The 26,024-nt window shown below is 37.9% G+C and overlaps 2 protein-coding genes across 2 annotated transcripts; both read left to right on the top strand.

The window, feature by feature from the left end:
- Window positions 1-4,474: 4,474 nt before the first annotated feature.
- LOC116023510 (zinc finger BED domain-containing protein RICESLEEPER 2-like) lies at window positions 4,475-7,528 on the top strand. Its single transcript, XM_031264516.1, has 5 exons — window positions 4,475-4,582; window positions 4,858-4,908; window positions 5,133-5,792; window positions 6,664-7,286; window positions 7,414-7,528. Exons 1-5 carry the CDS (start codon window positions 4,475-4,477, stop codon window positions 7,526-7,528), a joined length of 1,557 nt encoding a protein of 518 aa, XP_031120376.1.
- A 4,812-nt stretch (window positions 7,529-12,340) lies between these two features.
- On the top strand, window positions 12,341-15,855 carry LOC116022763 (G-type lectin S-receptor-like serine/threonine-protein kinase SD2-5). Its single transcript, XM_031263624.1, has one exon. It carries the CDS (start codon window positions 13,169-13,171, stop codon window positions 15,617-15,619), a length of 2,451 nt encoding a protein of 816 aa, XP_031119484.1. The 5' UTR covers window positions 12,341-13,168; the 3' UTR covers window positions 15,620-15,855.
- The last annotated feature ends 10,169 nt before the right edge of the window (window positions 15,856-26,024 follow it).

Genomic DNA, 26,024 nt, shown 5'->3' with positions numbered 1-26,024 from the left:
GACCAAGTAGCAAAAAATACCCTATAGGGTGGTGAACGCGGTCTTCTCAGCATCTTCCTCATGCATGAATATTTGATGGTACCTACAGAAGGCATCCATGAAGCTCATCAATTCACATCCTGCCGTCTCATCTACCAGCTGGTCTATGTTTGGCAAGGGGAATCGATCCATAAGGCAGGCTCTGTTGAGATCTGTATAATCCACGCACATTCTCCACGTGGAGCTTTTTGGGGCCAGGACTATGTTGCTCAACCACTCGGGATAATAGATCTCCTTGACATGTCCTGCTTGTGTCAACGCGACCACCTCGTTTTTCACAAAGTCCCTTCGTTCAGCCGATATGTATCGCTTTCTTTGCTGTATTGGTTTCTTGGTAGGGTCCACGGCTAACTTATGGGTTATGATGTTTCGATTGATACCTGGCATGTCTTTTGGACCCCACGCAAAAACTTCTTTAAACTGTCGGATGACTTCGATTATCTAGGCTCTTAGTTCCGGTGCCAATCCAGTGCCAATCTTTACAACCCTATCTGCTCGTGCGGGATCGACCACCACGTCTTCCGTTTCATATGCCGGCTCGGCGCGGGGCCAGCCCTCATCTTCTTTCAGCACTCTTTCTGCAATGGTGTGGACTTGCAGATCTTTCTGTCCAATTTTCTTGCACGCTTTGACATAACAGCTACGAGCTGCTCTCTGATCTCCTCTCGCAACTCCTATCCCGTATGGCGTGGGAAATTTCATGCACAGGTGCTCCATTGAAATTATTGCCTTCAGATCTTCCAAAGCTGGCCTTCCCAGTATGATGTTATGGGCACATGTGAGTTTCACCACAATGAACTCCATGTTTATCTTGGAGGTGTTGGGGCTCACGCCTATCTCTACTGGTAGTACCACGGATCCCTCTGTTTCTATTGAATCCCCAGTAAACCTAGAAAGTGGAGTCCGTACCTCTTTGAGCTAATTTCTGGGCAGTCCCAGTTTGGTGAAAGCGTCGTAGTACATCACGTTGACTGAGCTTCTGGTGTCTACGAGTATGCGATGCACAATGCTGTCGTTGATCTCCATCTTGATTACCAACGCATCTCGGTGAGGTAGTGGACCTTCTGGGAGGTCATCGTCAGAGAAGGTAATGGCTTCCCTCCTCTGCTTTTTTCCCTTTGGAAGGCTGACCACCTCACCAACATATAATTGGCGACTCCACTTCTTCCTCTCCGCTTGTGTGTCTCCGCTTGCAGGACCTCCGTAGATAAAGTGTATGGTCTGCTTCTTGTGTTTCCTGGGCTCTTCTGAGTCTTTGTCAGAGAGATCACGCTCCGTTACGGTTACTTGGTCGTGTTCCCTTTTCTTACCACTCGAGGATGACGGTTCGGAGCTGTCATCCTTTTTCCAAACGTTTTTTGGTAGATTGCGCTGAGGTTGTTGCTGGCCTGACTTCTGGCCTGACTTTTGTTGACCTGTTCGTTTGACGAATTGTCTGAAATATCCCCTCTGGATGAGTTCTTCAATCTGGCGTTTTAACACGTTGCATTCATCGGTATCATGGCCCACCTGCCTATGGAACCTGCAATACTTGGATTGATCCGCATTTGGGGAGACTTTCATGCACTCTTGCGGAAATTGCACGATCCCCATGTCTTCAGCTTGATTTAGGATTACGCTAACTGGGTGAGTTAGCGGTGTCAGATGTCGTAATGGGATGAGGCGAGGTCGGTCATCTCTTCCCTTCTTTGAGGGTGGTTGATTTGGTCGTGGTGCCTGGCTGGGCGGACCAGCTTTATCAGGTCGCCCACTCTTTCGTCCTTCCTCCTCATCCTTTTTTCTCCTGTCAGCCTCCTCAGCGTCTGNGGAAATCACCTGACCTCAGTGCTTGGATGAACATGAGAATCGCTGCCTTCGAATCGAAGTCATATACATTGTTGACTTCTTTTTTCCATTTGCTTAAGAAGTCTCGCAGGCTTTCCCCCTTATCCTGCTTTACCCCACCGAGATGTGAGAAAGGTTTCTTATGCTGTATACTTCCTGAGAAATAAGACAAGAAACTTTTGGATAGCTCTGCAAAAGTTTGAATTGATCCGTCCAGGATTGTGTTAAACCAATCTTGAGCCGTTCCGTCCAAAGTGGACAAGAACGCTCTGCACATGATGGCATCGCTTGCCCCAATCATGACCATGGCTGCCTTGTATCTTGTCATATCGGTACGCGGATCTGAAGTGCCAGTGTAGGCCTTGATGGTGGGTAGTCGAAAGTCTTTTGGAAGAGGAACTTCCATTATGTTAGGAGAGAATGGAGCAGCCATTCTTACCTCCGATTCTGGTGAGTGTTCTCTTGATTCTACTTTCTTTTCCAAATCATCTATCTGCCTTTGGAGTTTTTCCACCAGGCTTTCTTGTGGTGTTTTGTGTCTAGTGGAGTGACGCGGAGCCAATCCACCAGATTCGCCCATCCTTTCTCTGGATGGTCGTTTGGTCACTGCCTTTCCTGCTTGGGCACGGGGACCTCTATTGGAGGATCCTTGCACCCCGAGCCGATCTCGGATAGTTCTAGAAGCTGCCGGTCGTTCTCGAACAGATCTGGAAACTGGTTGAGTTCCACCTTCCTGTCGTTGAGTTCTGTTTTGCCTCGGAGATTGCACTTCTTCCTCCAAAGGGGGTGGTGGCGGCAAGATCTGGCCTTGCATTCCTGCGGCTAGTTGGGCCATTGTCGCCGCCGCCTGTTGGATGACCTGCGCTGCTGCCTGAAGGTCCACCACCTGGGCGGGAGCAGCAGTTGCTGGAAGGGGAGTACGGCCACCACCACCATGGTTGTTGTTGAGTTGGGTACGGAGGTCACCTTCTCTGCGGTTATTGTTGTTGAGTTGGCTACGAAGGTCACCTCCACGGTTACTGTTGAGCTGCTCACGAAGATCACCCGAGGGGTGGCCCTTGTTCACCTGACTAGGTGTATGCAAGTTGCTGGATCCAGATGCTATTGATAGTGATGAGATGAACTGAGTGGTTTTTTTACGGTAATAATGCGTTACCGGTATATTATTTGAGTATTTGAATGTTTGTCAAGTATACAGTATTGAGTGCAATGCACAGTATACAAAATGAGTTGAGTGTTGTTCTTTTGTCAAAGTTCAAGTGTCGTTCCTCTACAAGTGTTTTTGTGAATCTTTTATTTTGTTCAGCTCAGTAACCGAGCATTGATGAGGAGTTGAACGTTGGACATCAATGCTTGAGGAGTTGAACGTTGGGCATCAATGCCTGAGGTGCTGAATGGTGAGGAGCTGAACGTGGCATCAATGCCTGAGGTGCTGAATGGTGAGGAGCTGAACGTTGGTCATCAATGCTAGGTGCTGAATGGTGAGGAGCTGAACGTTGGTCATCAATGCTAAGGAGCTGAACGTTGGCCATCAATGCTGAGGAGTTGGACCGTTGTGCATTGATGCTGAGGAGTGAGGTGTCTTGGGTAGTTTGAACGGCAACTGTCTTGGTCATGCCAATGGTTCCGCGTCGGGTACCCAATTACCCTGTCAATGAGTACTGTCTAAGCTACTGTGAGTATGCTACTGTCTAAGCTACTGTAAGTTCATTCTATTGTGGAAGTATGCTACTGTGACTCTGTGAGTACTGTTTGTCTGTCTCTGTCTAAGTATGCTATTGTTTGAGCTTTATATGACTGTTTGAGCCCAAAAATGGTGGAAGTATGCTATTGTCCCTCTGTATGAGCTTTATACGAGTGCTTCTAAGCTTTATATGATTATCTGTGCCAAAAAATGGTGGAAGTATGCTATTGTCCCTCTGTATGAGCTTTATACGAGTGCTTCTAAGCTTTATATGATTTATTGAGCACAAAAATGGTGAAAATATGTTAATGTCACTCTGTCTGAGCTTTATATGAATGCTGTTGAGCTTTATATGATTTGTTGAGCACAAAAATGATGAAAATATGCTACTGTCACACTGTCTAAGCTTTATATGAATGCTTTTGAGCTTTATATGATTTGTTGAGCACAAAAATGATGAAAATATGATACTGTCACCCTGTCTGAGCTTTATATGAATGCTTTTGAGCTTTTATATGATTTGTTGAGCACAAAAATGATGAAAATATACTACTGTCACTATGTCTGAACTTTATATGAAAACATGCTAGTGACAGTAACATATAATATGACCATATGTATTGGGTTGATCACAAAAATTGATGAAATTACATTCTGATTTTGTGATTTGTGCTTAAGATGCCTGTATATATACAGAGTGGAAGCTTATAAGTTGCTAATTGCTATTGTGATATAATATGGCCATATAAAGGGTTGATCACAAAAATGATGAAACTATATTATGATTTTGTGATTTGTGCTTAAAATGCATTCATATATACAGTTTGGAAGTGTATAAGTTGCATATATATATTTTGATTTCTGTCCTAAAAATGCATGTAATATGTATTGTCCCTTAATTGCTAATTAATGATGCCGATCATATAGATGGAGAACATCACTAAATCTGGACCACAACCCTCTACTCAAGAGGAACCTGGAGTGCAAGCCCAAGGCACTAAGATATATCCTCAGCAGCCTCAGGTGGCTCCTACGGTTCTTGCAAAAAAAGAGGAAAGAGGTAGAATCCAGATCCAAAGTTGGGGACCACTTTGAAAAAGTTCTTGCCTCTGATGGAAAATTAATTAAGGCAAAGTGCTTGTACTGTGCAAAACTGTTTGCATGCGAGACTAAAAAGCATGGCACTTCTTCCTTAATAAACCATATGCTTGGTTGCCTAAAAAATCCTCATTCTAAGGATACAAGGCAGTCACTACTGACTTTCAATGCTGTTTCATCATTTGCTAATGAGGGTTCTAATGGGGTTTTAGGGGAATTGGGGACTTGGGTGTTTAATCAGAAGGCTATTAGGAGGGCTTTATGTGAGATGATTATTATAGATGAGTTGCATTTTAGGCTTGTTGAGGGGCTAGGGTTTAGAAGATTTATTTTAGTAGCATGTCCTAGGTTTCAAATCCCTTTTAGGTGGACTGTTTCACGAGATATTTACCAAAGATACCTAGATGAGAGATTAATCCTTAAGCAACTTTTTAAGGGTAGTAGCCAAAGAATAAGCTTAACCACTGATTGTTAGACCTATGTCCAGAGGATAAACTATATGTGCATTACTGCACATTTCATTGATGATCAGTGGAAGCTGAATAAGCGAATCATATCTTTTGTTCCTGTTTCATCTCATATGGGGGAATATATAGCCAAAGCCTTAGAGAGTTGCTTGGTTGAGTGGGGAATTAGGAATGTTTTTACTGTGACTGTTGACAATGCCTCTTCCAATGACACTGCCATGGGGTTTTTTAAGAGTAAGTTGTTGTCTTGGGGTACCACTTCTGTTAGGAAGGTTAGGGATACAGTGATATGGGTTAGGAACTCACCTGCAAGACTTAAGAAATTTAGAGATCTTGCTGATCTAATTGGGGTAGAAGCTAAATCTGCCTTGCAATTGGATGTTCCAACCAGATGGAACAGCACTTACCTTATGCTAAGCACTGCCATCCAGTACCAAAAAGTATTTGAAGCATATGAGGAGAATGATGCCTCATTTTGTGCTGATCTTGCTGATTCTGTGCCTTCATACCTTGATTGGTGTTCTGTGCAAAGCTGGGTTACTTTGCTGAAATGTTTCTATGACATGACTGTGAGAATTTCTAGTTCTCTTTATGTCACACCTAACACTTTTTTCAATGAGATTTCTGATCTCAATTGCATGTTAGATGACATGATCGCAGCTGAAACAAGTTGTGAAAAGGTAATAAAAATTGTATTGTAAATCTGTTAAGGGAAAATGACACTTTTTCCCCCCATGTTATGTGCATATAGCACTTTTTTCCCCTGTGTTATTAAAGTGACTGTTTTTCCTCCTGAAATGTTAAATTGGCATTTTTACCCTTAAAAATAATTATTTCATTTACTTTTCTTCTCCAACAAATTATTACTTATATGTATGGATGATCACGATTCGGTTCGAACCTAACCAAACACTGTAGCAATCATACCGGAATAGTATGGACGGTTCTAGTTAAGATTCATAACCGGAAAAAATAAAATTAAATAATTGTTGAACCGTGAACCGGAACTAAACCATTATCATATATAGTGAAAATGATCAAACACTTATTTTGATAAATCGGTACGGTTCGATTCCAATTTCGATTTTGAACCGCCAATCAAAACTTATTTATTTATTTATTTTTTAATTTTATTTCTTATTTAAAAATAGTCTAAATTCAACAATTATTTTATTTTATTTATTCGGTTTTGAATCGTAACCGTAACTACCGTCCATACTATTTAAGTTCAATTGCTACAGTGTTCAATTATGTTCATATCGAACCGTGATCTTCCATACATATTAGTAATAATTGGTTGGAGAATAAAAATAAATGAAATAATTATTTTTAAGGGCAAAAATGTCAATTTAACATTACAGGGGGGAAAACTACCACTTTTAAAATAACTGAGGGGGGAAAACTACCACTTTTAAAATAACACAGGGGGGAAAAGTGCTATATGCACATAACATAGGGGGGAAAAGTGCCACTTTCCTATCTGTTAATATGTAATATGTTTACTGTTATATACTTATATGTATTTTTGATTGACTGTTAATATATTTACAGGCAATGGGGACTCAAATGAAAAATAAGTTTGTAAAGTATTGGGGGGATCCCGAGAAAATGAATTTTTTGATATTTTTTGCCAATATCTTGGACCCCAGAGATAAAATTGAATATATGCCCTACCAATTTGTCCAATTGTATGGTGAAGAAAGAGGAAAAGCTTGTTTTCAAAAGGTGCAAGCTGCAATGGTTGACTTGTACAATGAATATGCAGCCACTTATTCTGTGAATATGCAATCTGAATCTGCCCAACCTGTTGAATATGTGAATATGCAGCCTATTAGCCAATGTCAAACATTAGTTGGTAGGCCACAATCTAAGTTGAAAAACCAATTAAAAAGGCAAAGAATGGAGAGTGGTGGAAGCAGTAAACAAACTGAGCTTCAGGTTTATTTGAGTGAAAACATTATGGATGATAAAGAGGACTTTGATGTTCTAAGATGGTGGAAGCTAAATAGTGAGAGATTGCCAATTCTTTCAAAAATAGCAAGGGATGTCCTAGCAGTACCAATATCTACTGTTGCATCTGAAAGTGCTTTTAGTACTAGTGGTAGGGTGTTGGATCCATTTAGGAGTTCCTTAACTCCTAAGACTGTGGAAGCCTTAGTATGTACACAAGATTGGTTGATATTGGGAAACCAACTAGTACAAATTTAGGAAAATAGTGATGATTGTGAAAGGCTTGAGAAAGGTATACCATTTGTCTTTTATCATTTATATTCTGAATTACTTTCTATTTTACTGTTTTAGTTTAAAGTTCATATTTGCAGAGTTGGCAAGTGGAGTTAGGACTGCTGGAACTAGTTCATCCCTTCCCGCAATTGCAGTAATAGTTTTTATTTCAACTTTCTGCCCAGTTTTGTGATTCTGTGAATATATGCTATTGTGTTTTGCTTTTGATCAACATCTCTTGTGAGTCTGAATGTGAACAATTCACAACTGGATTAAAAAACACGTATATTATTATCAGTTTAGGCCATAGTCCTTTCCTTGATTCATTGATTGAAATCATTGAATCATGAGTGGAGGTCTTATGGTAATCTGAACTGGTATATTACTCTCCTTTTCTCATTTATTTTTTATTTTTGGCTATGATGATGCTTCCACCTTTGTATGAATCAAAGGATTTTGTGATGGTATGTTGCTCATGAATTTTGTATTTTGTTTCAAAACTCAAGTAGCAATTTGCCCCAAATCTTATCTTGATTTAAAAAATTAGCTATCTGAGCCACATGTATTTAACTTGCGTAATTGTATTAGTATTTACTATTTATAACTCGTCTTATTTAAACCTAATCTATTTGCATTTGTTAACACAACAGGAAGATGAGGAATTATGACTTGACTGCTAAGTGCTGACTGGAAATGAAGAATACATGATGAATCAATTTGTCAAGTTTAAACCCATAGTTTGAGAATTATGCACTTGTAATTTTGTGAATCAGTGTATAATGTATATTTTGTTTTTTGTACTTAATTAGGTGATTCTATATTTGTCTAATTGTCTTTACCACCTAATTTGTAAATTAGCTAACTTAATTAGCTAATATTTTTGCCCTTTGGAACTTGAAAGCAGCAATATGTATATTTTTATTTACATGATTTTTTGATTTATTTTTAAAAATCAGATTAATCCGAAATCCCAAAAATATTATCCGAATCCGAATTAATGTATATTCGCCGGTTATTGTTTTTAAAATGGACGGGTTGGTTAGTGATATTCAAAACCGAAATCCGAACGGGTGGGCTATTAGGATACCCGAACCCGCCTGAACCCGCCAGATGCACAGGTAATTGTTATTAGGTTATTAGGTTATTGTTTTTAAAATGGACGGGTTGGTTAGTAAATGTTATATTGTGGATCAAAATGCATTTTGCTATATGCACCCAACAAATTCTTATTTTTTTCTCTTTTAATTTTTTTCAACTTAAATTTATTTTTCTCTTTTTCTTTTTGTATAAATAAAAAGAATGTATAAAAATATATCCTTTTTTTTAAAGGATAAAAAATATATCCTTAAAAAGTTCTAATTGATATCTTTTAAATGACACCCAACTTAATAGAAAAAGATGATTAAATGGCGCCACTTGGTGAGGTGGTGAGTATGAAATACCAATTGGTGATTATTAGGAACAAAATAGTATCGTAAATGAGTGTATGACATCTTATTTACCTCAATTAAATGGCGCCACTGAGCATAAAAAATTACACATGGAAAGAAATGATGAATGAGATAATGATAAGTCCAGACTTGCCCCAAAATATATCAGGTGAGACTATTTTGTCAAGCAATTACCTTTTAAATAAGATACCTAGCAAAAGATTGCTTACGGATTGTGAGAATGTAGGAGACCTTCTATCAATGCTTGAAAGTGTGATGGTGTCTTGATAAAGTAGTGTACCAACACTGAAGAAAATAAAAATAGGTTATAAGCCCATGAACTATATATTTATTGGGTATGCACATAACAGTAGTGTTTATTAGTTCTTAATTAATGTATGGCACCATAAATTGGACATACATAAAAACACAATAATTGACTTGAGAAATGCATTGTTTTTAAAGATGCATTTTTGTATTAGTTTACCGAAGAACATGGTTCCTAGCGCCTAGGCGGCGACCTATAAAAACAAAAAAAAAATAGTGCATGTGTGTGGGTTTATGTCATATATTATATTATATATATTATGTATATATATACATATACAAATACATATATATATATATATATGCATATATCTTACTTCTCTTATTTATATAAATAAATAAATTTAACTATATATAAATATTTTTAAAAAATTAAAAAGGCCGACTCGCCCGAGTTAACTTGGCTTACTCTGTCGAGTTGGGCGAGTTAACTCAGCCGAATTCAGCTGAGTCGGCCGCCAACTCGGCCCAGTCGGCGGAGTAATTAGGCGCTAAGCGGCCGCCTATGGAGCAATTCACCATGGTGTAGGATCGCCTAACGCCTAGGCGGCCGATTTTTGCAACAGTGTCGAAGAATCTAGAACTAGTACATCAAAATGAACATTCGACTAAACTATGGATAACGAGATTGGATTGGAGGATCTGAACACTAACTCGAGCTCGAGCCTAGTCATAACAAATGAGCTAAGATTGAAAAATCATTTGATATCTAGATTTTCTAACATATCTAAAAACATAATAAGTCTCAATCCAGGTTATACCCTTAGTTTATGTCTATTTTTTCTGTTAATTTTTGTTGTACCTTATGCTATAAAAGTTGTACTGCATAATTTTTTGGACAAAAATTTCACTATCGTTATAACTTCTGTTATCTTTTCACATTATAATTACCATGCACATGCATACACAATATTTTTTCTTACATTCTTCAATGGTAAGTTTGAATTCATTTAGATTTTAATTAAATATTACCATAGTTATTTTTGTTTTTATATTTAGTAATTTATCATTTCTATAATTCTTACTTCAATAATATTAATATATATATATATATATATATATATATATATATATATATGTATATATATATATATTGGTTCAAATGCGGCGGCGAGCTCCGGTGTGGTCATGCGGCATAACCTGCACCGTCCAATTTCATTAATCTTACTGAAATTCACGTATGTTTTAGTGGGGTTATTATGGTAATTTTAGTATTTATATTACGTGAATTGGAATGATGCATTTTAGTACATAGTGTGGTGCGTTTGAATACATTTTGTGGTGTGTTTTATTATGTATGTTGGTGCATTAACTGTGTTGTGGAATGGTGTGTTTTAATCTATCCGTTGGTGCATTTTCATACGTAGAATGATGTGTAACTGTGTTGTGGAATGGTGTGTTTTAATACGTCATCTGGTGCATTTTAATACATTGAATGGTTTGTATTTTAACAAATGTGTTTCTAATAAGTGTGGTGCATTTTAATACGTAGAGTGGTGCATATTTTAGCACATGTTTTCTAATATGTGTAAATAGTGTATGGTTATAATCTGACATGAGGCACGTTGAGGTACATTTTAATACGTAGAATGATGTGTTTTATTATCTATATTGATGAATTTTAAGTGAATAGGCGCATTTGGTATATTGTGTGGAATGGTGTGTATTATCGGTCCTCTGGTGCGTTTTAGTACGTAGAATGGTGTGTTCTGTAACATATATATATTACGCGTTGATTTGATGAGTTGATATGATCTAATGGCTGAAAATAGGCCGCACGGTCATACCTAATGACCAGGCCACACCTGATCATGACTATATATATATATATATATATATATATATATATATACGCGCGCGCACACACACATACACACACTATTATTTAAAAATATTAATATTATAAATGAGCAGTAACATAATGCATTTGCAGTTGAATTGAGATAGTTGAAATCAAGTATTATGTATATCCATATATGAATATGAATTTATAAGGGATATATCTCTAATTAGAAGAAGACTATATTTTTTCTCAAAAAAAAAAGAAGACTATATTTAAATAAATTTTATTCATTTTCAAAGACAAAAATATTGTAATACAACGTTGAGTACCCTTAAAATTACATTAGAATATATTCATCACAATAGATTTGAATTTCTTGTATTAATTTCAAATACATACACAACAAAAATTTTACTCGAATATCTATGAAACTTCGACAACTAAAAAAAATGCATTATATCTATTTCAAATTGATTTACTAATTGGATTTAAATATTGGGCACAAGTCTTCGCGCAAAGCGCGTGGAAAAAACTAATTTGTTAGAATATAAGTCTATACTCTATACTCTAACTTATGTATTAAAAAATGAACCTAATTTTCTAATATGTTTCTTAGAAAATGAGTCTCAACCCTACGTAGAAGTAACTTCTACCAAAGAACCAATGTGGAAAGAGTCAAATAAAAGTGAAGTTAATTTTATTCTACAGAATTATACTTGGGAACTAGCTTATCTTTCTCCGGGTTGTAAACTTTTGAGATCCAAATGAATTTTTAGACAGAAGATGAAATCATATGGTTGTATTGAGAAATATAAGGTCAGATGTGTATTTAAAGGTTACAAGCAATATGAGAGCCACAATTCCTTTGACACTAATTTTCTCATGACGAGAATAAATTATGCTAACCAGGACCAAATTTTCAAAAGTGAAACAATTGTGGACCAAAAGTTGTTTTTCCTAAAATTAATATTTTAAGTTTAGAATAGAAACTTGATAATTTTCAACCAAATATATATTTTTTTAAAAACTTATACCACAATCATTTACGACGTAGTTTATAAATTTTTACCTTTAATTTTATTTAACTACCGTTCACATATTATGAACTAAGAATAGTGTTATAATTACTTAATATGATATATGTACAATTGATCAAATTAAAAAAAAAAGAGTTAATTTAAATAAAATAATATTATTTTGAACCAGAATCTGTTCACATTTATTCACATATATATTTTTTACTTAAGACCATCCCTATGGAAAAATGTTGCTAAAAGGTTGTTGAAAATATTATCTTCCATTTAGCAAAAATAAAAATAAAAATAAAAATAAATATCTTCCATAAGCCCACAAAATGGGCAAGAAAAAAAAAAAAAAAGAAGAAGAAGAGAAAAAAGTAGTACTCCGTAATAACTAACGCATGGTTTGACAGAATCTCTCCAAACTCCTACGAACTCAACAGGGTTTAAATATTTCCAAGCGCAAGTAGAAGAAAAACCCACCTCAGATCTCTCCATTTCTATGACATCAGCAGAAATGGAGGCATCTGACTATAGTCTTCTTCTCTAATTTTCCCAAATAAATACAGCCAAAAGCCATAAAACCTTCAATCGCAAAACAACCACTTGAAGAGTTGAAGAGACTGGTTTTCCCCGCTGTTTCTGATGTGTACGAAATGTAGAGGGCAAGCATTTAATACTCTCTCTCTCTCTCTCTCTCTCTCTCTCTCTCTTGATTTTACCAGCTAAGACAGGGTTTCGTGCATGACTGGCTGGTTTTGAATATTCCCAGTCGGCTAATCCAGAGCAATTGAACCACTTGGTATGTTCTTCATCGCCTTTATTTCTTCTTTCCTCCGATTCTACACTGGTTTTTATCCAAAGCTTTGTGGCCCCCCTTTTTGTTTCGGTTTCAAGTTTTGGATTACTGGGCAATGATGATAATTTCTTGTCGATTTGAAAAGTACCCTTTCGCCTTTAGCCCTTTACATTGCAATTCATGTGCTTTCTTCTTCTCTTGTCACAATTAAGCTACTTTTAATTTCTTTCTTCATTTCCCCCCCTCAAAGATTTGGTCTTTTTCCTTGTTCTCTTGTTTTCAACCTTTCATATCTCCACGCTTTTGAAATTTTGGGTTCCTAGTACTTGGTTCTGCATTCCAAATCTGGACTTTCCTTTCTGAATCTCTTTCTGAGTGGATTGTTTTGTGACCACTGATCAATTTACCAATACTCCTCTGGTTCTTGATTTGATATACCTAAGTTCTGAACCGAATTTTGCTTCTTGCTCTGGTAATGGGTTCAAGGGGGTTCTTGGTTTCAATGTTCATGTGCTTATTTTTCCTGTTCCTGCCCGAGAATTGTATGGCTAGCGTTCAAAACATAGGCAGATTGAAACTGGGGTTCAAAGGGTCTCAGATGACTTGGATAGACAACAATGGAATGATTCTGTTATCCAACAATTCGAATTTCGCTTTCGGGTTCCAACCTACAGAAGATGTCACTTTGTTTCTGCTTGTGGTGATGCATCAGAGCACCCAAACTCTGGTTTGGTCAGCTAATAGAGCCTCCCCAGTCAGAAATTCTGATTACTTTTTGCTTGATGATACTGGGAATGCCTATTTGCAAAGTGGTGGATCTACGATTTGGGCGACGAATACTGGCGGCAAAGGAGTTTCTGCAATGGAATTGAGGGATTCTGGGAATCTGGTTTTGGTGGGGAATGATAGTGGCATTATTTGGCAGAGTTTCAGCCATCCTGTGGATACTCTTCTGTCTAGCCAGGAGTTTATTGAAGGGATGAAGCTTGTGAGCAGTCCAAACCCCAATAACTTGAGTTACTCCCTTGAGATCAAGTCTGGTGATGTGTTACTTTCTGCAAGTTTCAAACCTCCACAGCAGTATTGGGCTATGGGGAATGACAACCGAAAGACGATAAATAAGGTTGCCGGATCTGTTGTTTCTGCTATCCTTGATGCCAATTCTTGGAAATTTTATGATAGAAGCAAAGCCCTAATCTGGCAGTTCATTTTCTCGGACAATACTGATGCGAATGCTACATGGGTGGCAGTTTTAGGAGAGGATGGTTTTTTAACTTTCAGTGTTCTTGGAAGTGGAGGTGCACCTGGAACTTCCTCAACAAAAATACCAAAAGATGAGTGTGGCAGACCGGCAGCTTGTGATCCGTATTTCATTTGTTATAAAGGCATCCAATGCCAATGCCCTTCATCGCTTCCGTCTTGCAAACCAGGGACTGCTTCGCTGTGCAATAAACCCGAGTCTGTAGAGCTTGTTGAGGCCGGTGATAGTCTTGGTTACTCTGCGCTTGGATTTACTTCGCCCTCTTCAACAACTGATTTGAACAGCTGCAAAACCTCCTGCCTCAAGAATTGCTCGTGTGTTGCCATGTTCTTTGACAACAGAACCGAGCATTGTTTCCTGTTTAGCCAAATCGGAAGCTTACAAGGATCAGTTAGTGATGGTGGGTTTAGTTCCTATATTAAAGTCCTGAGTAGCCGTGGAAATGGAGGAAATGGTGGAAATGGTGGAAGTGGAAAGAAACACTTGGCTGTTATCATGGTCATTGTCATTATAACAATACTTGTTATCCTTGGCCTAGTTTATGCAGGTTTTCGCTATTACAAGAAGAAAACGCAGAATTTACCCGAATCTCCCAAGGACAGTTCTGAAGAGGATAATTTCTTGCAGGGCTTATCAGGGATGCCTATTCGGTTTACCTACAAAGACCTTCAAGATGCTACTAATAACTTCAGAGTTAAACTTGGACATGGCGGGTTTGGTTCTGTTTACCTAGGAGTTCTTCCCGATGGGACTCAGTTGGCAGTGAAAAAGTTGGAAAGCATCGGCCAGGGAAAGAAGGAATTCCGGGCTGAAGTTAGTATAATCGGCAGCATCCATCATCTCCATCTTGTGAGGCTTAAAGGCTTTTGTGCTGAAGGAGCTCACAAGCTTCTTGCTTATGAGTACATGGCGAATGGATCCTTGGATAGATGGCTTTTCAAGAATAATAACGAATTCTTGTTGGATTGGGATACGAGGTTTAGTATCGCACTGGGCACTGCTAAAGGTCTAGCTTATCTCCACGAGGATTGCGACGTAAAGATTGTGCATTGTGACATTAAGCCTGAAAATGTGCTACTTGATGATCATTTCCATGCCAAAGTCTCAGATTTTGGTCTCGCTAAGCTCATGACTCGAGAGCAGAGCCATGTGTTCACCACACTAAGGGGAACTCGGGGATATCTTGCACCGGAATGGATCACAAACTATGCCATATCCGAGAAGAGCGATGTCTACAGCTACGGGATGGTGCTACTTGAGATAATCGGGGGAAGGAAAAACTATGACCCATCACAAAGTTCCGAGAAATCCCACTTCCCAACCTATGCTTTCAAGATGATGGAAGAGGGGAAGTTGAAGGATATCATTGACATGAAACTTAGAATCGATGAGAACGACGAGAGGGCCGTGAGAGCTATCAGAGTCGCCTTATGGTGCATACAGGACGACATGTCCCTCAGACCTTCCATGACAAAGGTAGTCCAAATGCTCGAAGGCCTCTGCCCCGTCACTCCACCGCCAACTTTTTCTCCTCTTGGAAATCGACTTTTCTCAAATGTATTTAAATCTATAAGTGAGGAGGGCACTTCATCGGGGGCCTCAGCACCATCGGATTACAACAGCGATACTTATATGTCTGCTGTTCGACTATCAGGGCCAAGATAACAGATACGCCCTTCTTTGATGAGTCATTATGTATAGATTTCGAGCCGGAAAACCCCAGACTTTCTTGCATTTTTCCTCTTCCTTTTACTGTAAATTACTGCTCATTAGATCACTAGGAGAGTTTTGCCATACCTAGCAATAGTAAAGCTTGGAATTTCAGTATGAACTGTTTGTCTTGTATATGAATATCATTATGCATTATTGACATAATAGATAAAAATGCCTTTGATCATTGAGTTCAAGAAGTCCTTTATCACCAACCAAAACATTGGATATGAAGTTCATAACTTTTCATAGGTTGTCTGCATCTGATGAGTAGGCTGCTTTATTGCCTTCTTGTTTCATTGATGATAATTGCTAAGACATGTATAAACTAGGTGGGGGTTGCTCCAAAAAAAAAAACTAGGTGGGGTGGTTGTTGGTAAAATTTATGAATACTGGTAAACATATTCAATGTTTGACTGCTATGTGATTGCTTTTCTCAGTTTCCATGGTATAAAGCTGCTCATATCAATGAATGACTTGCTAAAAGTAGGGATAATAATTTAAGTTTGATGAAAATGACTTTACTGTATATCTCATTCGACTTAGAGCATCATCAACAGTTAAGGGTTCTTTTTAGGTTTTGCATCAACAAATAATTTTATTTAAATAAAAAAAATATCTTATGCGGGTCCCACAAAATACTTACCCTTATACGGGTTTTCTCTCTTCAACTCTCGCTCTTCCATGTGTGCAAAAGACCCAAAAACCATTAGTGTGAATACTCTTGTACTAGTTGGGCTTGGATGATTGATGGTAGTGTACTTTTGATTTTTGAGATAATAGTTCTGTATCTATGTAATTAATTTGATGTTAATATATATACCTGTTTATATTTGAAATGAAAATCTTATAAATGTTCTCACTCTTTCTCCCACAGCCCCACAGGCATCCACTTAACATATATGTCCAAACCTGCGGGTAAAATGTCTGCAACTGAGTGTCTTTGTAATGGCTTTTCATTGGAAACTAGGGAAGTTGAATCTTATTCTACAACATATGATCCTTATATCACACTTATTCACACACAGGCATGCATATAACTACATATATGCAGTGAGCATCATCAGTCTTGTGTCAGCTATTCTCCATGAATTCAAGCAATCTTTTGCAAAATTGATAAAAAATGGTACAAAGATTATAAACCCAAAGGATCAGAGAGGGGTACGTGAGCGTTTACCACTTATTATTTTCATGGAAGCCTGAGTTTAAGTGTTGAGAAAATCACACTAACACACAATCCTGTCGGTAAGCCCAAGAAAATCACAGTAACAAACAAACTTCTAAGTGGTTTTGATATTAAAGGAGTTAATAATATTAATGGGTGTCCAATTACCAAAAACAAATTTATTTCGCTTTGCCCGCTGCCGCTACTTGAAGAGTTGAAGGTGCATATTAGGTGAAATCCTTAACCCGTCAACTATAAGGAGATATACTAGTATATTTTACTAACCCCAAGGGCAAGTATTAACAAAAAAAAAAAAAAAAAAAAAAAAGAAAAAAAAAATCCACAAGAGCAAGTATTTTTAATACTCAACGCAGGGATTACTAGTATATCTACTAAGTTTATTAACTGCAAATGCAGTATCCGACCTAGTATTCATTAGATACATTAAACCTCCAATAATTTTAGCATATTCTACTTGAGAAATTAAATACACTCTTCTCAATTTTTTTGGATAAATATACATTAATATTTAACGACGTTCTAGCCAATTGATTGTTGCTAAATTTTCCAAAGATTTTATAAATATAATGAGATTGGCTCAATACAAGACTATCCAGTCTTCTAATGATTTTAATCCCAAAGATTAAATCTGTCAAACTCATGTTCATGTCAAATTTTAAATTTAATATGCTAGTAGATTTGATCGTTAATACCAATGATGAGTATATCATCCACGTAAAAATATAGAATGATGTAACCATATATCATATCCTATACGTTGACAAACTTATCACTCTCATTTATCTTAAACTCATTGGTCATCATTGCATGATCATAATGGTCGGTAACATTTAATTACAAGTTTGACTTTATATTTCTCAGTGGAACCATTCGATTTCATCTTCTGTCTAAAGACATATTCATCATTGAGTTGTAATGACTGTAAAACTTGCGTGTATTATATTTACATTTCTTCAAAGTGGCTGCCTGATTCAAGGTTTGTCCATCATTGCAATCTGATTTAATGTATCGCATATAACATAATGTGAAAGTTCAATCACTAAGATACTTTCATTTATGCATAAGTTTTGGATTTATCTTGGTACAATACTAATCTTTGTTAGAATCTTTAGTATAAAATTGTAATTAAAGTGGCTATTTTGTGGTACAAATATATGTATGGTCTACTTCTGATTTGGGTTGGGTCAAAGTAGATTTGCACTCTTCGTAGTAGACGAATAAATTGATATATCGTACGCTCAAAATGAGTAATAAGTGAATGATAAATTGATTCTCAAAGTAACCTATTTGAGACAAGTTAAAAGTTACGAAAGGTTGAAGTGCGTTTGTAGCACTTTTTTTTTTTAGTACTACTGACTCTGTTACAATGTAGTATCTGTTCATAGCTAGCTACTTTCTCAACCTATTGAAGCAAAAAGAGTCTGATAGTGAATATACTCCAGGACCGGTCGGATGCACTCCGGACCCGGTCTACCCTCGTGCGGTCGGGGAGTCGGTTGGTCGGGTGGCTGACGTGAGCTCGGTCGTCACGGGCCGAGCAGTGCCCCCGACGGGCTCACGACGCTGCGTGCCAAGGGCTGCCACGTACTCTTTCCCGCTTGGGCGTAGAATGAGGCGGGCGCATGTGCGCCACGTTCCCGCCATGCCGGAGGACCGTGATATCGTAAAATACGGGCACCAAGGAAAACCGGAAAACACAATCTTTTATTAGCCCAAGGATCCAAACCCGGTTACAAGTCAAGAAGTGCTCAAAGTGCTCGGCAGGTCGACAGTGGGCTTCCCTACTGTCCGAGCTCACTCTAAGTCTTAGTCTAGAAACAGCCAAAAGATCCCCTCTCTCCTCATAAATGTGCTATTTATAAGGGAGGAAAAAAAGCGGGTTACTGGTTTGATAGTGAATATACTCCAGGACCGGTCGGATGCACTCCGGACCCGGTCTACCCTCGTGCGGTCGGGGAGTCGGTTGGTCGGGTGGCTGATGTGGGCTCGGCCGTCACGGGCCGAGCAGTGCCCTCGACGGGCTCACGACGCGGCGTGCCAAGGGCTGCCATGTACTCTTTCCCGCTTGGGCGTAGAATGAGGCGGGCGCATGTGCGCCACGTTCCCGCCATGCCGAAGGACCGGTAACCCGCTTTTTTTTCTCCCTTATAAATAGCGCATTTATGAGGAGAGAGGGGATCTTTTGGCTGTTTCTAGACTAAGACTTAGAGTGAGCTCGGACAGTAGGGAAGCCCACTGCCGACCTGCCGAGCACTTTGAGCACTTCTTGACTTGTAACCGGGTTTGGATCCTTGGGCTAATGAAAGATCGTGTTTTCCGGTTTTCCTTGGTGCCCGTATTTTACAATATCAGAGTCAACAGATACCTCCACTGAGGCTCGAATCCACTCCCATCATCCATGCGTTTGTAGCACTTTAAAAGAGAATACTTAGTGATATGCACATTTTTTATGGTGCATTAAATCCATTAATTGCATTTTGCTAATCTGTCAGCACTCCTTAACCTTTCGGATGTGGCAGAAGGGTTGTGACCTTTCGGTACTTTTTCGAATGGCCCGGAAGGATAGCTTACCTTTTGGACGTATAGATTTTTTTTGGTCACTTAGGTGTACTATTTTAAAACAGGTTATTAATGATCGGTACAAATTATCGTATATTAATTTTGTAATCGTTGGTCTTATTGTGATAATAAGTACGACAATTTCAAACGTTATAATCCAATTATTAAATTGGATTTATGTGTTATTCATCAGTGCTATTTAATTCTAATCCCTTATATAAACACCTAGGTGTTGGGCAGATGTTTGAGTTGTTGGATTTTGAACTTATCAAAAATTTTGTTGATTTTCTTCTCTTCTCTCCACGAAAATCATTTTGTTCTTAATATTCTACCCACACTTCCGATAAAACATCGAAGTGCTCGCCTTTGGTTCTAGTTTGCCGGAATTTATGTTTGTGTGCTCAAACACTAAAGTAGTAATCCGTTTTATCTTGGGAGACTGAAGCTACAACGCTCCTAGCACCCTCGGGAGGTAGCGAATTAGTTTTAAGGAAAGTGTGAGTATCACACGATTTGGATTTTTTCTCCTCCTTCTTCTTTCTTGTGTTGGCTTAAAACCTCAGGTTTATGAAACTCTTTCTCGTTTATTTATATTCATATAAATAAATTTTTGGTTAAGTACCAAGTTTTTGGGTGGTTGGGATTAATATAATTTTCTAAAATTAAAACCCCTTGCACTAGTTTCATACTAGTTTGGTTGAGATTATTTTTATGTAAAATAAATCCCCATTTTTGCATATATATATATATATATATATATATATATAGAGAGAGAGAGAGAGAGAGAGAGAGAGGGGAGTGAGAGAGAAGAGTTCAGGTGCGATCGCGACTTAACGTGCGATCAGTGTGGCCGCACCACTAGGTCTACAAATATATACCGCCCAATGTTAGAAAATGCACAATAAAAATATGCGCCATTAGGTACGCATCACCAAACACAACTAGGTATGCAAATATACACCACACAGTATTCGGAAATTCACAATTAGAGGCAGGGGAGTTATGATGCATTATTTTGGGTGTCTTGTGTATTTTTGGTGTTTTTATGCATTTTCATTGTTGTGCATTTTCCTAACCCTAGTGGTATTGATACGGTAAATACGCAGTAATGTAGAATACAACGTAGGGTAATATGGTGAAAATACGTATATTAATTATGAGACGAATACAATGGTTTTATATCCTAAGTATAACCCGGTCAACTTAACAGTAGGTCAAAGGTTTCCGAGCTAAAATGACTATTTCAGAGCAAACAACCAAAAGTCCCCCTCGCTGCTATTAAATGCGGTATTTATAGGGTGTTAGGGGACAGGTGCCGGTCCCATGGCATGATGGCCGCGTGACGAGCATGCACCGGGCTAAAAATCAGCCCTCTACCGACAAGCCAAGTGTCGCGAGGCTTAAAGCTAAGGGTTTATCAAGCGGATCCAAGGGCTAATGACCGGTCCGATCTTTCTGGATCATCGCACGCGTGGAGTCGTCCGGTCTTTGCCACGATCCTAAGGTCAACCATTGTTGACCGGGTAGACCGGTCAAAGGAGATCGGTAAATGGTTTTGACCGGGAAATAATCCCTATCAGGTGTATTTGGTTAACACTAGTGGTGTATACCGCACGGGAAGGCGCGACTACATTTGAGTATATATATATATATATATATATATATATATATATATATATATAGGTTCGCGTGCGGGTGGGTGGCTCCTGTGCGGTTGTTCGGTTAAATGAGAGTAATTGATTTTGCCTAAATAAACATTCAGTATCAACAATGATTAAAAAACGCAGTGGCAATTTGATCTTTTTTGCATCTTGGTCAAATTTAAGTTGCGTGGTTTTCCTATTTAATATGCATGGTTTTTGTGCTTAAGGTGCGTGATTTTGAGCTTAAGGTGTGCGTTAGTTGTTGAAACTTAAGTGTGTCGGTCTAAAGCTTTAGGTGGATGCCGCACGAGGTTAGCACATTGATGCTTTAATGATTCGAATGCCGGTTGACATATGTTGAGTATGCGAGATACTCGATAAAGAATCACCTATGTGAGAGAGAAGTGAGAGTCGCTTCAAAGGAGAATTGAACTAGGCTCAATTCTTTAGAAATTCTTGCAGAATCAGGAACGACGACCCACGACCAAAATAGGCACACACATGAGAACAGAACAAGGTTGGGAGGTCTCTATGTAAGATATGTCATCGTCTACACAAACTGCAATCGGTTCAAAGACATCGCATTCTACCATACAACCAGTAGAGTAAATATATCTTCACGAGGGAAGGTTCAAAGGGTAACACCTACTTATCCTATGCAAGGATCGACTGTTGAATATAGGTTTTTCCAATTTCAAAACAACCTCGAAAATTAATTTACATTCTTGTGGGGGATTGTTGGAAACAATAGAGTTAATACCTCCAATGGTCCTCCGAGTATTAGCGATTTACCATGTGTGGTCCCTCGTCTTTAAAACGACCACTAGACATCCTCAAAGTTTAAAAAATTTACCACCCGTAGTCCTTAGTTAATTTTTCTGTCAAAAGAGCGTTAAGTTGGATGGCAAACTTGTCATTTTATCAAGTGAAAACACTGACTAGTCAAAATCAATCCTTAGGACTGCTCTTCTTCCCCGCCACGCCCCCAAAATCCATTTCTCCTCGTCGAGCTCTCTCTGTTCCTATGGCGGCGGCCATGAGAAGCGCGCTGCTAAAGCACCTAAGAGTGGAAACCAATGCACTATGAAACCCCTAATCCTAGGAGTGCATTTTTGGGCTGATCGGACTGAGCAGTCATTTCTGTGAGGAAGCAAGAGGCTCCTTCCTTGATAAATCCGAAGTCATCGACGGCGTCATCATATCACCGTCGTCAAGAACTTTCAGAAAGTCGATCCCACTAAGGTTACGCCCAATGCTCATTTCCAAAAAGATCTCGGTTTAGATAGTTTGGACACTGTGGAGATTGTAATGGCCTTTGAAGAAGAGTTCGGCCAGTTTGAGGTTCCCGACTACGAAACAGACAAGTTCAATTCAATCAATCTTGCTGTTGACTTCATTGCATCCCACCCACAGGCAAAATAAGGAAACAAGAAGCTCCATTCACTTTCCTTGATCATTAGTTTCTGTTGTAGCGTGGTTGAACTGTAGATCTGCTTACCTGGTCGGAGCACTACGGTGAGGAAGTCACACACTTCGACGGCAGATCTACTTACCTGGTCGAAGAATGTGCCGGAATTTTCCCCTGCTTTCGCCTCTGCACCTAGGTTTCTTAATTTCTCTGCATGCAATAGCTGAACGCTTCGACGTTCGCTCCCAAGTGCGTTCTCTCTGAACATCTCAGCCACATCGGCGTTTCTTCTTAACTCGTCACCTTCCTTCTCGCTGGAAGCTAGATGGCTAGCTGCATACAAAGAAAAAGTGTAAGATATCTGCTTGGCCACCTTTCTTGCTCGCTAACTATATCCCGTTAGATTTTCGTTTCCGTAACCCTCTTCTTTCAGGCGGGCGTTGGTAAGATCAGAAAGAAGAGGTGAAGATGGATAAAATGGGAATGATGAGATAAAGAATTCTGAAAATAATGATGCCATAGAGATCAAGATTAGGACAATGTTCTGCCTCCAAACACCAACATTGCGAATAGATAAACGTGTTGGAGTTGGTGCATTGAATGAAGAAGTTACATTGGTTACTGGTGTTTTGGCAGAGCATCAACGCCTTATCTTCCGTGGAAAAGCTTTGAGAGATGATAAGCAGCTTTCAGATTACGATGTGAATATGGTGACACTCCGCATCTGATTGTGACTACTACTTCTGATCCTGAAGAGTGTTCTTCTGATGAGTTGAACAATAGAGCTTCGAATCTATCTGAACAGCTCCCTATGATAACTCAAATGGTCTCTGCTTTACTCCTCTCTATATGAAATGCTGCTGCAAATGTTGAGAGTGTAAATGAGTGGACTGCTGCTGCTTTACTCCTTTCTATATATGCTATGCTTGTCGTTATATCATATGATCTCGTAGGTACATCTTTGGAAAGATTAGGTTAAATTCAATTCTTTAAAACAAAAATTAAAATATTTGAGTGAAATGACAGTTTTGCCCTCAAATTTAACGCCCTTTTAACAGAAAACTTAACTGAGGACTACGGGTGGTAAATTTTTTTAAACTTGAAGGACGTCTAGTGGTCGTTTTAAAGACGAGGGACCACAGCTGGTAAATCGCTAATACTCGGAGGACCATTGGAGGTATTAACTCGAAAAAATAACATAAAATGGCAATTTTAGTGTCTATATTATGGTACAAATATATGTGGGGTCCACTTCCAATTTAGATCGGGTCAAAGTAGATTTAGGTTCTTCGTAGTTAGACGAAGAGATTGATATATTGTACGCACAAAATGGATAATGAGTGAATGAGAAATTGGTTCTCAAAGTTGATCCATTTGAGTTGGAAAAATGGAGGGAAAAGCTTTAAAGTAAGCCTTTGTCCCACATTGGTTTGGGAAGTGGGTTTGCACCACTATTTATACAAGAGTCTTTTTAAGGCTTATTGAATTGTATAGCATAGAGTCTCTTTTTCGCGCGAAGGGAGTAGTGCAAATCAAATCTCAAACTGAGCCTGAAAAGCCTTCCAGAAAATCCTTTCTTTTTCTCGGAAATATTATTTTCGTAATATTATTTCCTAACATGTATGGCAATAGAAAATCTTGACACACTTGATGCATTGAAAAGATGTCGAGGTTACAACAATGTTGCAATCAATCTTGCAAATCCAGAAAATGAAAAAATTTCAAAAATAGTCACCGTTGCAGCATTCATTGATCATGTATGTAAAATACTTATTGTGCATCATTTAAATATATTAGAACTAATATAAATTTATAATTTATTTCATTTTCTAGACTCAACCTGCTTGGATTAAAGGAAAAATCAGCATCAACCTTGACAGTAAAACACTTGCTATATAGGATGTAGCCATTGTTAAAAAAAAGTTTATGCACAAAGTGACAAACTATTTAACTGCATGCATTTTGGTGAAAAGGCAGCAGTGGGTGCTCTAAAGTTAGTATCAATTCAACAAAAAATTTACAAAAAACACACAATCGCGCACACACACAAAATCAAGTACTACGCTCATTCATACTAATTCAAAAAATATGAACTTCAAAATGGACATGTGCAAAATGGACATGTAAATTGTTTATGAAACTGGACACATTACAACATCAGTATTCAGATTATTTGCAGAGTCATAGTTGTTACTATCAAGTAAACAAGTCATGAAACTAGAACAAGATGTACTACTCATGAATCTTCTACATAAATATAATAAATATTAATATTTTGTTCAATACTTTCACATGAGAATCTACAACACACATTTCACAACACATGAAACATGTAAGGGGAAAAACTACCATTGCCAAATATCAACATACGCTTGCAAGATCAAAAGTTCATAGTACAACTAAGATCTCAATCATATACACAACATGACAAATCCACAGTTTCCTACACCATAATCTCATTGCATGACATTGCTCTTGCACATGACACACTACACTACGGACACTACTAATAAAATGGAAGAGGACAAGTATTGAAGATGAAAACAATAACAATGAAGAGAATTAAGAAGACTTAGAGAAATTCAAACCAAAAGTAGTATTTATTTAGACTATTGTTTTTAATTTAGACTGAGTATGTATTTAGACTAACGTTTTTACAAATTAAAGTTGCAAACATTTATTTTAATGAAAATTATAATCAATATCTCCTATATTATCTTGCATTCATATACTTTGAATTACCGATTTAAATAAACAAATTTAACATTCAATTAACTATGCATGAACATCTCCTATATAATTTTGCATTGATATACTTTGAAGTACTTATTTAAAAATAAACTTTAGGCATTATTCTATTCGCGCAATGCCCGTGAAAAACTAGTATGTATATATATATGTTCAAATGTGGTCGCGCCTTCCTGTGCGGTCGGTGCGGTTCACACAACTCAATGTTAAAAAAATGCACTACTTAATGTTAGAAAACGCACTACAATGAAAATACACAAAAACATCAAAAAACACACCACACACCCAATATAATGCACCATAATTCCCCTGCCCCTAATGGTGCATTTGCTAACACTGTGTGATGTATATTTGCATATCTAGTGGTGTGTTTTTTGGTGATGCGTATCTAATGATGCATATTTGTGTAGTGCATTTTCTAATATTGAGTGGTGTATATTTGTATACATATTAAGTTTAGTATTAATATATAAAATTTATATATTTAGAAACTACATTAAAAGTACTATTAAACACAATAAATTAAATTTAAAAATAAAAAAAATTACTAAAGAAAATAAGCAATAAAGAAATAGTTGATTTGACCAATAAATAGTAAATAGGACACGTAAAATGGGAGAGGAGTATTACTTTGGACCACTATCTACAATGGACATTATGAACGTATAATTTTTAACTTACGACCATCCGTATCGAAAAATGTTGTTAAAGCCAAGGGTTGTTAAAAAAATTAATCTTCCGTAAGCTCAAAAAATGGGGCAAATTATACTTTGCACCACGTACCTAAACGACGTCATTTTGAGCATTGTAAACTAA

The sequence above is a fragment of the Ipomoea triloba genome, chromosome 6 (assembly GCF_003576645.1).
Source record: "Ipomoea triloba cultivar NCNSP0323 chromosome 6, ASM357664v1".
Taxonomy (NCBI): Eukaryota; Viridiplantae; Streptophyta; class Magnoliopsida; order Solanales; family Convolvulaceae; genus Ipomoea; species Ipomoea triloba.
Note: the sequence above shows the minus strand (reverse complement) of the source record. Positions and strands in the feature narration are given on the sequence as shown.

Bases quoted from the DNA above. Each gene is read 5' to 3' on its own strand.
- LOC116023510 (XM_031264516.1), top strand. From the start codon at position 4,475: ATGGAGAACATCACTAAATCTGGACCACAACCCTCTACTCAAGAGGAA. The intron at 4,583-4,857 runs GTTCTTGCAAAA...ATGGGGTTTTAG, and splicing joins AGCCTCAGGTGGCTCCTACG to GGGAATTGGGGACTTGGGTG. The intron at 5,793-6,663 runs GTAATAAAAATT...ATATATTTACAG, and splicing joins CTGAAACAAGTTGTGAAAAG to GCAATGGGGACTCAAATGAA.
- LOC116022763 (XM_031263624.1), top strand. From the start codon at position 13,169: ATGGGTTCAAGGGGGTTCTTGGTTTCAATGTTCATGTGCTTATTTTTC.